Here is a 13022-nt window from a genome sequence, read left to right as displayed (position 1 = left end):
AGCCATTTGCTAAAATCAAAAAAGTTCATTTTATTTCTCATTAATGTTCACTCAGCACCCCATCTTGACAGGAAAAAACAGAAATGTAGAAATTGTTGCAAAATTATTAAAAAAGAAAAACTGAAATATCACATGGCTGCAATGAAAGAGTGAACAATTTAAAGGGCTCTGAATACCTTCCGTGCCCACTGTATATATCTTTTATTTGTATTTAGTATTTTCATAAAGCACAACCATATCAGTACTATCACATCCACTGATGCTTGTGAAATGTTCAGCTCAACCTGTTGACTGCATCACACTCACTGTGAAGCTGATGTGTCAATCACAAGGATTTGATAGAGCAGTTGATCAATAACAGTAACTGCACAAAATAACCCCCACCCCCCAACACACACACACACACACACACACACACACACTTGCACTTTCCCCCCTGCTCAGTGATGCAGGACAGCGCTATGAGGGCACCATTATGTACTCAAGCCATCAAGGCCAATCCCACAGCAGCACTGTACTCCCAGTATACGGCATCGTGATGACCTCATCACGAGACACTTTTCCAGACAATGTGACTTTATTCGTTCAGTTGATTACAGCCCACTGGGGTGTCCAGTAGGGTCCTGTGGGGGTAGGGTGGTGCTCATGTGTGTGTGGGGGGGGGTTGCCGTGAAATAAAACGGCCTATCGAGGTCTCCACCCTCCGCGAGCAGATCATCCATCTGGACGCAAGCGGGCTCATTGTGTTGACACTCACAGCGGGGGGCCGTCTGGAGAGGGGAACGCCCCCCTTCACCTCCTTAATTGTGCTGAGCGTGATGCAATAGAACGCACGTGCGTGTGCGTGTGTGTGTGTGTGTGTGTGTAAGAACGGCGGCCCTGAAGGCTCAATACACGGCAACTCAAGAAAAACACACACAGAGGGAAAAATATAGAGCAAACGAAGAAATGCTCTTCACCATTTTGACCGCTCACGCACGCACGCACGCACACACACACACACACACACACACACACACACACACACACGGTGCAAGACAGCAGTCTATATTGGGACACTAAATATGGCTTATGTGTTACAATTAATTAATAACTTTTCTAATAACTAATTTCCGTAGTAACCTTCAGTATTCCTTGTGTACTCGGCTGTGTGTGTGTGTGTGTGTTCATGAGGTGCGTTTGTGTATTCACTTGTTTCTCACTTTCACTTGTCAAGTTGCTGAAGACGTGTAGATGTGCTTCCTTGAGTTGCAGTGCACTTATTTTCAGGGCCACTAAAGTAATCAGACATATTCCAAAATGACTTCAAATGTTTCATCAATATCTGATGTTGACTGAAGACTGAACCATGAAGTTATTTTGTTGTCCTGTATTGAAAGAAATGACATTATCCGGTAACAGGTTGCATATAAACGTTCCGACAGTGCTGATGAATATATATATATATATTACATTTTATTCATATATATATATATACATATATATATATATGTATATATTTTCTATTTTTTATTTTTATATACATATATATATATATATTTTTTATATATGTATATATATATGCAGTTAAAAAAACCGTGCATTATACAGTTTACAATGTAGTACCATGCTATTGTTGCTTGCCTGTCTAACCGTTTATTAGCAATGGAGGATCACACACACACACAGCATATATATATATATAGAATAATATATATATATATATATATATATATATATATATATCCACTCATTTTCTGTCCGTCCATCACCCAAACTCAATTGTCTCATCTCTTGCTTTTTGTCTTTCCATGCAGCCTGAACAACACACCAATCAAATGACCTCAGAAACTCTCCCCCCCCCCCCTACCCACCCCCCACCCCTCATCCTCTGCCTCCAGTCTATTTCCTTCACTGGTTTCCACTACAACTTCCACCAAAAGTTGTACAGCAGTTGAATTTACAGGAAAAAAATACTTTCATTCAGACACAAAATGGCGGCTGAACATCACAGCACCGATTGAACTTCCAGCCAGACTTCACAATTCCACAATCACAAGACACACGAGTCACGGGATGGCTCATACGCTTTTATTGTTCATATCTGGAACGCTGCCACATTCACTGGCGCTAGCACAGGATTACATAATTGTCAATGCTACAGTATATGTGAAACAGAAATGATCCCATAGATAAAGGCGTTGCCATGGCACCCTCTCACTAACACACTCCCTGATGGGGCTCTTCTCGTGCCTTTAGCTTTTCACTCTAATCACATTCAAGCCATTTTTTCTTCAACCATTCAGCCGTTTCCTAAATGATCCCCTAAATGATCGGGAGCAGCAGCATCCTGAAACATGTTGATCTTTGACCCTCGTGGTAGATACTGAATTGTGGAAATAGGCCACGGTGAGAAAAAAGGTGATGGAAAAATTAATTGTATTATATTATATTTGCAGCTTAGTATCATAGAGAGAAAACACTTTTTGGAGGAGAAAAAACCCAGATTTAAGGTCACTGCAGGGTGAGGACGTGTTTGTGGAGTCATCTTCTCACGGGGACGTTGGAACACCATCATGACACGTAGAGGTTTTGCATATTTAGTTTTTGCATCTGAGGATATGAATGCAGTCAAGGCACACATATAGAACAACACAATGATTGTTTAAAGCACACGGTTCCAGACCTTTTTCTTCTTCCCCCCTTTAAAGAGGGAACTCCTTTGATTCTACACATCAAAGTCTGGATCCAGGTCTCGGGCTCTACTTTGTAGTTCTAAGACTTGTCGGGCTCCAGAGGGAGCTATGTGAAATATGATTATTATCATGTGATGTCACTTGAGTGAATTGGACTAAACGTTTGAAAATGAAAAGAAGAAAAAAATCAGGTGTGTGGAGTAGACCAGAGCTCGACAGACCACTCCTCATCTCTGCTGAAGGCTGACAGTTTAAGGCTGATTAAAAAAAACTGTCACTAGAATGAATCAACACTTTGAAGAGAAAATCCAGAAAATAAAATGAATTTGGTGCAGCAGTATTCAGACCTTCTCATTTCCTACACCAGTCGTCTTCTAGCAACACTCACTGGAAACCCACTAAGGCTCACTGAAGGAGACGCGAGTTCACACTGTAAACAAAAGGACGTACAGTAATCACAGCACGTCAACAACATACGTCTCATATTGAAGGGTGCGTTTGAGGTAATGCGAACCTCTGATCCAGCATGTCGGAGACGCCTCCTCTTACGTACTGCAGAGCAGAGCTCAATGTGTCTGCTTCCATATTTCCGGGGCCTCCGTTATGGTCGTTGCCATACGTGCATCATGACTTCCTGGATGTTCACACATACAATATATATTTGTTCTCATATTTCCATCTCATAAGGCACCGGTTGCTGTCTCCGCCTGTGTGTCAGCGTGTATTGCTTCCTCTTGAAGCCGCTCCACGCTGCTGAATTCATGATCGTGGCACAACGTAAAATGAGTGTGTGTATGGATGATGTTGAACTTAAAAACAGTTTTGAGGAATGATGCAAATGGTGATGAACAAACGTGAAAAATGAGCTTCCGTTTCTTAAAATACAGCTTTATTTGTGAATTTACACGGATTAGCAATACATCTAAAAGCAACTCCATTTGATAACCATTATTATGGGATGTTCACAGGTCACAAAGTAGCGCGGCTCATTCTGGCATGCCAAAGCAACACGTTGTTATTTACTTTAACAGAGAAACAAAGGTTGGTGGAGAGCGTTAGTGAAGCGAGGCGCAAACAGTCGGAAACTAAAGAGGAGAAAATAACGAGGATCCAACGCATCCAGCTCACCTGGGAGCAACTTGCTCATAAAAAGAGTTAGTAAAAATATATAAGCCGAGCGCTCTCTGTAAACTAAAAGAAAGCGTACATGAAGAAGAAGAAGAAGAAGAAGAAGAAGAAGAAGAAGATCTGAGTGATGAAAAGATGGTGCGTTAGTGTCAGGTTGTCTCTACCCACTGCCCCCCCCCTCCTCCTCCCCTCACACACAAATAGAAATATATATGCACTTCCGTTTCCGATCTCACACCTCCCCTCTCCTCAGCAGCTCTTTGCCGAGAGCCAAACGCTATCGATGAACACCCAGAGACCCCTCCCCACACACACAATCCAATACTTCACATTGCTAGCTGGGATATTGGTACATCTGGTTACACTGCTGGGGGGTGGGGTTATACATGTGGCGACCCATTACACTTTGGCTCTGCAGAGTTCATCCGTGGGTCATCTGACAGTTACAGCGCGGTCGTGTTTACTGGACAAATTACACAAGGGGGGGGGGTAGAGGGGGGCTTCAGAAGCTGAAATGACGACCGGGCCCAAGGAGCGATCTAATACAAATAAAAATGTCCATATGTCCTCCCCCCACCCATTTGTCATGTTCCAGGTCCAGGAGGAACTAAATGCCAAATAAAGCTGCTGTGGATGAAGCTACTGAAAGAAAAAAAGAAAGAAATGAAGTTCTGGGGGCACGGAGGGGGGGGGGGGTCGATGCAGTCACAGAGGTCTTGTTCGGGTCCTCGACGCCCGAGCGGGCAGACGACGGTCTCAACCCTCGTCTCATCATGAAAAACAATGGAGGGGGAAAAAAGAAAAGAAATGTCACATGGCCTCAAAAAACACACACACCAAACCAAAAGCTCCTCGTTCCCGACCACGTGACTCATCTCAGCTGGCGACTGCACGTATTTGGACTTGGTACTTCGACGCTCCACTTCCTGTTTCGCTTTATTGAGAAGAGGCGATCTCTCATTCCACCAATGACAGACGACCATTCGACTCACTTCCGGGGTTCTGACTGTTCTCCGACGTCACGCCTCGCTACTTGCGCACCTTTCTTTAAAAAAAAAAATCAAATTACTTCACAACCTCCTTCACTGGTGAAACCACCTGCAACTGAAATGGGTTTATATACCACGAGAGAAAAGTGCAGGACAATAAAATAAAAAAATATATAGTTAAAAATCTATAGCCGACATACCATCCAGTTTTCATATATCTGCGTTAATATAGTAAATTTGTGTACTCTGAAGATTAGAATATAATGTCGGCAATCAGGCATCGCTAAAGAACGTAGTCGGCCATATAAATTCAGTTCTTGCAACAACAAAAAGAGAAAACGTGCGTAGCTGCTGTGATTCTCTGTAAAAGATAACACGTGAGTACAAAACAGAGTCGACTAATACCAAATTTGTGTAGAATAAAAAAAAAAAAGAAGATCACATTTCACGAGATGACAAACTGGACTCAAACGGCGACGCTCTACCCAAATGAGATGCTCTCCTCTTTTTTTTAGTTTGGCAATAACAACGTTGAGATGAAGAGGAAGAGAAGCTGTGAAAATGCTACATAAATATTCCGCGCGATGACGTCGCCCGAGTTGTGAGAAACCGCCGGCGCCTGTCCTCGCTACGCCGCCCGGTCCGGCTTCTAACCCGACGTCTGTCGGAAGCTGAACGCATCTCCTCAGGCCGGTTCTCCAGTGTGACTCCGAATGTCGGGAGGCCTCTCGGGTCTCGGTGGGGACTCAACTCAACTTAAAAAACACAAAGATTTGAGTTTCAACGCGCGCGGTTTGACAACGATGTTGTAATCACCGAATGAAATTGGATTTTTTTTCTCCGAGCGAGGCGGTTTTCCAGTTCTATCTTCGGCCTGGGAACCGGCGGGGGAGGAGCCAGTTATTCAGGATCTCAACCAAAGGCCTGCTGGGAGTGCTGCCGACGCACAACACCCCCCCAAGTCAGCGCGAACGTGTGCGTCCGCGCGCCCGCCCCGTCATCACATGACGTCTCCCGGCAGAGGGAGAGGCCTTTCTGTTCCTGCTGTTGTTGAAGTCATTTTGTTTCTCTACGTGGATCCGTTTTGTCGGCCATTTTTGCACATAAAAGCTTTTGTTAAAGATTTGAATAAAATTTAAAACACTAAAAAGGACGTTGAAAACGGAGACAAAACAAAAACAAAGACATCAAAAGAGAGAAGATGGCCGCCGCCGCTCTTTCTTCTTCCTCCTGCCTCCCCGTCTGCTCTCAAGCCTCCGTCTTCTCCTTCTTTTTGTTCTTCTTCAGGAAGGACGGGGTGCGGAACTTCTTCTTCTTCTTGGCGTTGGGGGACTTGGAGGGCGAGCTCTCGGGGGACAGCGCCTCCTCGATCGTCCCGCAGCTGCGCACCGTGACCTCCACGCTCTCCACGCTGGTGGTCAGCTGGCTGACCCGCCGGCACAGCTCCTCGTCCACGTCGCCGTGGCTGTCTTTGCCGTTCATCAGGCCCGTGTGGATGTCTGAGGGAGGGGGCGGGACCAACAGACACAACCGATTACCAACAGAACCAGAGGCAAGAACAGGATTCATGCACATGCTGACCAGTGCATTTCCAGGACTTTTAAACCAAATATCCATGACCAAACATTTTGTGAAATCTCCGTGGATACACGAGTAAACCTTAAAAGACACAAATGAATGAGAGACAATAGTTTGATTGAAAAAAATACATATTTAAATGTTTATTCTTTTAAATCAAACTGCCTAAATGAACATAAGTATATAACACATTTCCATGACTTTTCTAAGACTTTTAGGATTCAATTATTTTTCAAGGACTTTTCCAGGACTGGAAAGAACACTTTTAAAATTCCATGAGTTTTCCAGGTTTTCCATGACCGTACGAACCCTGTAATAAATAATACACACGATGCTTCGTGTGACTGGAGAGGCGATAATGTGCGGAGGCACAAAGGTTCGCACCTCAAGCTAACATTTTTAAAAAGTTGACTGAATATAAAGCAACAAATCTTTATCATGGAATATTTGTGGTCATTAACATGTTGGGAAACATGGATCTCCCATTGTGTCCGATGTCAGTCAAAAAATAACAAGCATTCCAAAGGCCCTGAAGGCGTGGTGGCTTTTCCACCATATGTTGCCATCTCATATAATTTGCATTATCATATCTTTAATACACTTAAGGTGAGTAAACGAAGGAAATGTAATGCGTAGAACATCATTATCGTCAATGGTCGTAATGTCCTACATTTAATTACCTGATCAATTATCGTTGTGCTCTTTAGTTTTTACCGACACATTTTATGAACTTTTATGTTCAGCATACAAGGAGGGTAACGTAAGAGAATCCATGTTTATTATTATTACCTTCGCATTGAAAATGCGGAAGGTTATGTTTTGATCGCCGTGTATTTATTTATTTTTTATGCGTGTTCCTCGAATAACAAAAAAAGTTTTAAACCGAATCGCATGAAATTTGGTGGGATGATTGGTTATTATCCGGGGACCATTTGATTAGATTTCGCGATCAATCGGGTCAAAGGTCAAGGTCATGGAAAGGTCAAAATCTTCTTTTTACCATAGCACGGTCAATTTTTATCCAATTGGCATGCAACTAATGCCAACATGTTCATAATTCAATGCCCAATCTTGTGAGATGCGAAGGTATGCGCTCTACCGAGTGCCCATTCTAGTTATTATATTATTATTATTATTATTGAATGCCTCTCTGTGCTCATGTAGAGGCATTTCAGGTCCCTCTGTACCAAACACACTCATACAGAGTAACACAGAGCGACATGGTGTCCCAGTGCTCTACTCCTGCATACACTCCCGTGACCCGACAGCCCATAAAGCCTGTCCTCCTTTCACCTCCACGCAAACGGGGCGTGCGTCTCCGTCTCGCCGTCGCTAATGCGGTTTCGGGAATGCCGAGCGGCGGCGTCGAGTTTCTACCCTGACACGTGAAAACAGAGATGACTTCTGTGTCTTTTGTGTGTGTGTGTGTGGTCTGAGCTCATCGCAGGGGCGTCAGAGTAAGTCACCGTGCTGTCGGGGGCTGATTGTTACGTATCGAGTGTGTGTGTGTGTGTGTGTGTGAGAGGGAAACTGACAGGAAGTCAATTCTACAGCGTCGTTATTTACAACCTGCGAGGAGGCCGCTGTGATCTTTGCCTGTCGAGGATGCACGCCGCCCCGCTTCAGACGCCTCGGTTAACAGACACGAGGCGTGCGGATCCAACGAGGCGACTCAAGACCCAGAAGTCACGTGACGCGCCGCGCTCACGTTACCCAGCCGGCCGGTCTGAGCCGTTTTACACGGGAACGCGTTTCAACGGTTCTATTGGTCGTGGTGCGTTTAGGGACGCTGCAACATTCCCAGGTTGGGAGTGAGCCAGAAAAGAACGCTGTGATCTATGCTCCTTGAAAAAGACCGCCAGGCAAATGATACGGTGTCTTGCTGAGAGTCAGGCCAACACCCCTCATGTTTCAGCTTCAAGGAAAAACTGTTCATCGTGTGAAACTCTGTACAACAAAGGAAATGTCTGTTGGGTATTTACATTAGATTTGAACAAGTTAAACCAGTGATACAACATTTGAATGGTTAAGCCCGAGTAGTAGGCGTACCCCTTCAGTCTTTATGCTCAGCTTATTTCCAGACTGAATGTACAGACACGAGCGGTACATCAGCCAGAGAGCACATCAACATATCTGCCGTAAAATGTCAAACTCTTCCTTTAAAAAGTCAAACCAGGAAGACTATGAGCAATAAGCAAATATGTAAGTGTGAATATAACCTTGCACATTAGTTTTTTCTGCATTCAAAAGGTTTGGGTGCGACAGCAACCTCTGAAAACCTCGATGTCCCCAAACGCCCCGACAGGGAGAGAATCCACAGCAGTTCAGGACAACTGGATTCTCCTGTTGTCCTGACATGAACGGCGACCGGCGGCGCCGAATCGTTGTGTAGCTTTAAATGTGGAACATCCAAATGTTAAATAACTATGAATGTGCTTTAAGGGTTTGCTTTATCCCTTCTGGGAGGGGAGGGGACATTATTGCAGAAGAATCATTAGAGAAGTACAAACTCATCGCACCGATCAGTGCTTCAGGCAATGCTTACTGAGTTACGGTATTATTTGTTACTTTCATGCACACACACACACACACACACACACATAAAGCAAGGCAATTAAGATCATTCTGACAAAGTGTCTCTCTCTCTCTCTCTCTGGGCGAGTGATACCTTCTTTAGCTGGATTGCTTTGCAGCGACTGGCTGAGAGACAGAGACTGAGAGAGAGTGGAGCCGTCGTCGGAGGTTAACTCGTGCTCTCCACCTGCAGGGAGGTGTGTGTGTGTGTGTGTGTGTGTGTGTGTGGGGGGGGGGGGGGTGAGAGGATTGCAGGGCGGAGTAGAGGATTGAAAGCAGGGGTGAGTGGGATGAGAGGTTGAGGGGGGGGGGGGGGAGTGGAAGTGGGAGGGTTGGAGAGATTAGTGGTAACACACATGTTAGAACCAGGCCATGCACAGCTGCTTTTACACAACATTTCCCCCAAATCCCCGTCGGTCGGCCGCTCTCCGTTCCTCGGCGAGCGCCTCGTGTCCTCCTGACGAACAGAGACCCTCCGACTGGACCGCCGCGTTGCCCCAAATGATGTTGTCCAAACTAAAGGCTAACATGTTACAACAGGAGCAACAACGACTTGTAAACACCCGTTCCATCCTTACTCCACTTAAGAGTAAAAATGTTATTTCCCATTCATCATCTTTTTAAAAAAAAATCTCTAAAAGCCCTCCGTGTTGCTTCATGGCTCTTAATTGAATGGAACTAAGGAGCCTTCAACACATCCTTCGTACACACACTCAAAGAAATGACTCATTGGATGAACTCAATTAAATTGTTGGCAGGTTTTCCATCCAATAATTATATGCAACTCCAACTCAAATTTAGCACATCAGTGCAATAAATATATAATTAAATTATGTGCAGTGAACGTGCGGATATGTTCCCCCGTCAGATGTGACATGCCGCAAGTTGAGATGCACTCGGAGGTCGGGGCTTAAACATCTATAGAATGAGCTGCACGAGTCCCATGATGTCATCACTCTTAAATGAAGGAGCACCATGATGACAGAGAGTCCTTTTCAACCTGCAATACACACATTATATTCTCTACAATGGACATTTAAGGCTAAAAATGATCGGACAGTAATGTAACACACAGAGTGGACTGGACACTACTAATCACAGGGTAGATCTATATGTGTGTGTGTGTGTGTTGCCCAGGCACATATCAGGCCATGACAGACGGTCTCCAGCTTGCATCCAGATTGGCCATCGGGGGATTGGTGGGCCTTTGGAGGCAGCAGTGTCATAGCAACGGGCTCCGCTCATGTGGCGGGTGAGAAGACCTGCTGTCTGCTCGGTCTGCCATCTTTAGTCACACCGGCCTCTCGTACACGCGTGTGCACGCGCACACGCTAGCGCCGTGCTTCACGAGGAGGATCGATTTCGTGGAGCGAGCGTGTGCGTGCTGATGTACACACACGCATGCATAGCCGTACACACATAGATACACACACACACACACATGAATCCACTCCAACGTGGGAGGATTCTGTGTCTGGGCTAGTGGTCAACCCCCCTTCAATATCTGTTCACTATTGATTTCCCCCCTGCTTGTCTGGGAGAGATGGACGATATGATTAGCATTGACAACAGTGTGTGTGTTTGTGCGCACACAAACACACACACACACACACACAAGGAATGAAGACAGCAGTGGAGCCCGCATGGACCGAGCCCTCATGTCAAGAGGTAGATAGGTAGTCAGTTAGAATATGGGCGTGTCCACCGAGATCGCCGCTATGGCGACGGGGACACAGACCGTGAGACTGCTGATAGAGCACAGAGCAAACTCAACGTGCACAGTAATCAATCTGCTGGTGACACTTTTAAAGGAGGAGGAGGAGGAGGAGGAACAGGTTTTCCAGTTTTGAAATCTGCTCCGGCTGTTTTTTCGCCGACTCGGAGCACTTGAAAGTGTCAGATGGGGCTTGTTTAACTTTAACAGGCTTCAGCAGGACGTGCTCACATCTGGCTGTTCGGGTCTCGTCTTTTATACAGTTGGAAGTCTGTTACACCAATTAAGAAAGCTCATGAGAAAGATCACGGAGCAGCAGGACGTCGCCTGCAGTCAGAGAGCAATCTGCTCGCTGAGGCTTCACTCTCCAGGCAAATCCAATACAATTTTAAACAAATAAAAAGTCTGTTTTTTAGGCAATATTATGTGTTTTACACAATTTATCTTTTGCTTAGATAGCTCAGATGTTGTGGTTAAAGAGTTGCAAAAAAGATAATGTCTGTCTGGGATATTGAAAAATATTATTTTTTACAATAAAAGAGGGCAAAGTGACACTATTATACATAACTATAAATCTAAACATAATATAAACAAATTAAGAGAAATTGAGTTTACAGTCATCTATAATGATAAAACATAATATTACTGCCAAAATATAAACCGAAACCTGATATGACCAATATCGGCCGGTACGATCTTCTCTGCTGACACATCGGCCGGCTCTGATACAAACTGATGAAGAGGAGAGCACTCTTCTGAAGGCCTGCGAAGACCTGCAGCTCCCTCAAATCAGATTCCTCTTCCTGTGAGCTTTACGGGTTGATTATGGATCGATGGTCTTAACACTGCTCAATAACCAGTTGTTAAATGAAGCTTCACATATCTGCAAGATTGTTTGCTGCTCACACACCAAGAACATTGAGTACAAGTCACTGCGTGAGTGTTTCTGTGTGTGTGTGTGTGTGTGTGTGTGTGTGTGTTTATCGTTGCCAGTGCAGTCCATATGTCTCTCAGTGGGAATGGGCTCTTGTGGCGTTTGCAACTTGAGAATGAAAGAGTTAAAAAACAAACCCACACACCAATCCATGGTCTTATGTGTTTGCATGTTCTCTCAAGTAAGTGTGTGTGTGTGTGTGTGTGTGTGTGTGTGTTGTACCATTGGGGCCTAGATGCCTCCTCTCCACGTTCGTGCGGTACTCCTGCAGCACCTTCTCTGTCTGGTCACTGAAGGGGTTGGGAGGCAGCGGAGCCATCTGCTCCTCCTCTGTGGGCACGTATGGCTGGGGAGGAGACATGGAGAGGGGTGAGCATCGGAGCGCGCACACACACACACACACACACACACGCAAATGGAATCATGAGGAGCACACACACACACACTTTTTGAAAAAAAAAGGGGAAAAAAAGCGCACACACACACACACACACACACGCAAATGGAATCATTAGGGAGGCACATACACACACTTATGGAGATGCAAAAAACGCACACACAAACAAATTGATGTATGCATCAGAGCATAAACACAATGTGCCTCGGATTTAGACACACACACACACACACACAGTGTATGACAGGGACGTTCATTCATTAGGACCTCACTGAGGCTGCTCATATAAAGATCAAAGTGTCGACCACAGAACTCGTATAATCACCAACCAATTAGTCTGCAAACCGACATCTTATCAACAGACTGTGGAATCATAAACACCAGGCACGAGACACATGCAATTAACACGCTAAGAGGCGCCGTCATACTCACTAAACAAGTCACACGTGTGCACACAAGAAACACACGTTTCACAACTAACGTCCTCTTAGAAAACCCCTCATGCGCCAACACAACATCTCATTCTCAAGACCTCACGCACGGGAAAACAAGTAGTGCAATTATGTAAAAACAAAACGTCGGTGAGAAATTGGTGTCTTAAAACACGATGTTGATAAAACACATGCGCTGTTTTCAGTTCTGAATGGGCAATAATGTGTCAAACGAATCCACAAAAACAGTCAAATAAGAACACCACGGTCACAATTTGAACATTTGTGGATATTTACCAGAACTTGCGCCAGATCCTTCAAGACGAGACACCAACCACAAAACCGTCAACATCCAAATGTCTCAGTTAGATATTTGTACCTTATTCTTTCCGTTCTTATCGTTGGTTATTTAATCATTTATCTCGATAACTAAGTACAAATCTTTCCCATTTATTTATATGTGTCTATTTAATCATTCATCTCGATAACTAAGCTACAAATATGATCTTACAAGAGGTTCCTTTTGCCTTTCCAAAAAGGTCTCCTTGCCCCCACCTAGTGGTCAAGAGGTGTCATTACACAGACTGTGCTTCCTGGTGCGC

At 44.7% G+C, this 13022-nt stretch overlaps 1 protein-coding gene across 4 annotated transcripts in view; it reads right to left on the bottom strand.

The window, feature by feature from the left end:
• Positions 1–3542: 3542 nt before the first annotated feature.
• Positions 3543–13022, bottom strand: part of add3a (adducin 3 (gamma) a) — a 76610-nt gene continuing 67130 nt past the window's right edge. For 3 of the 4 annotated variants that reach the window (XM_056410056.1, XM_056410055.1, XM_056410057.1), the window contains exons 13-15: positions 11815–11938; positions 9039–9131; positions 3543–6291 (exon numbers count right to left, since the gene is read on the bottom strand). In XM_056410056.1, coding sequence (XP_056266031.1) covers positions 6041–6291; positions 9039–9131; positions 11815–11938 — 468 coding nt within the window. In that variant the 3' untranslated portion in view covers positions 3543–6040. The remainder of the gene's footprint in view (positions 6292–9038; positions 9132–11814; positions 11939–13022) is intronic. The other variant, XM_056410058.1, reaches the window with a different exon arrangement.

The sequence above is a fragment of the Pseudoliparis swirei genome, chromosome 24 (genome assembly GCF_029220125.1).
Source record: "Pseudoliparis swirei isolate HS2019 ecotype Mariana Trench chromosome 24, NWPU_hadal_v1, whole genome shotgun sequence".
NCBI lineage: Eukaryota > Metazoa > Chordata > Actinopteri > Perciformes > Liparidae > Pseudoliparis > Pseudoliparis swirei.
Note: the sequence above shows the minus strand (reverse complement) of the source record. Positions and strands in the feature narration are given on the sequence as shown.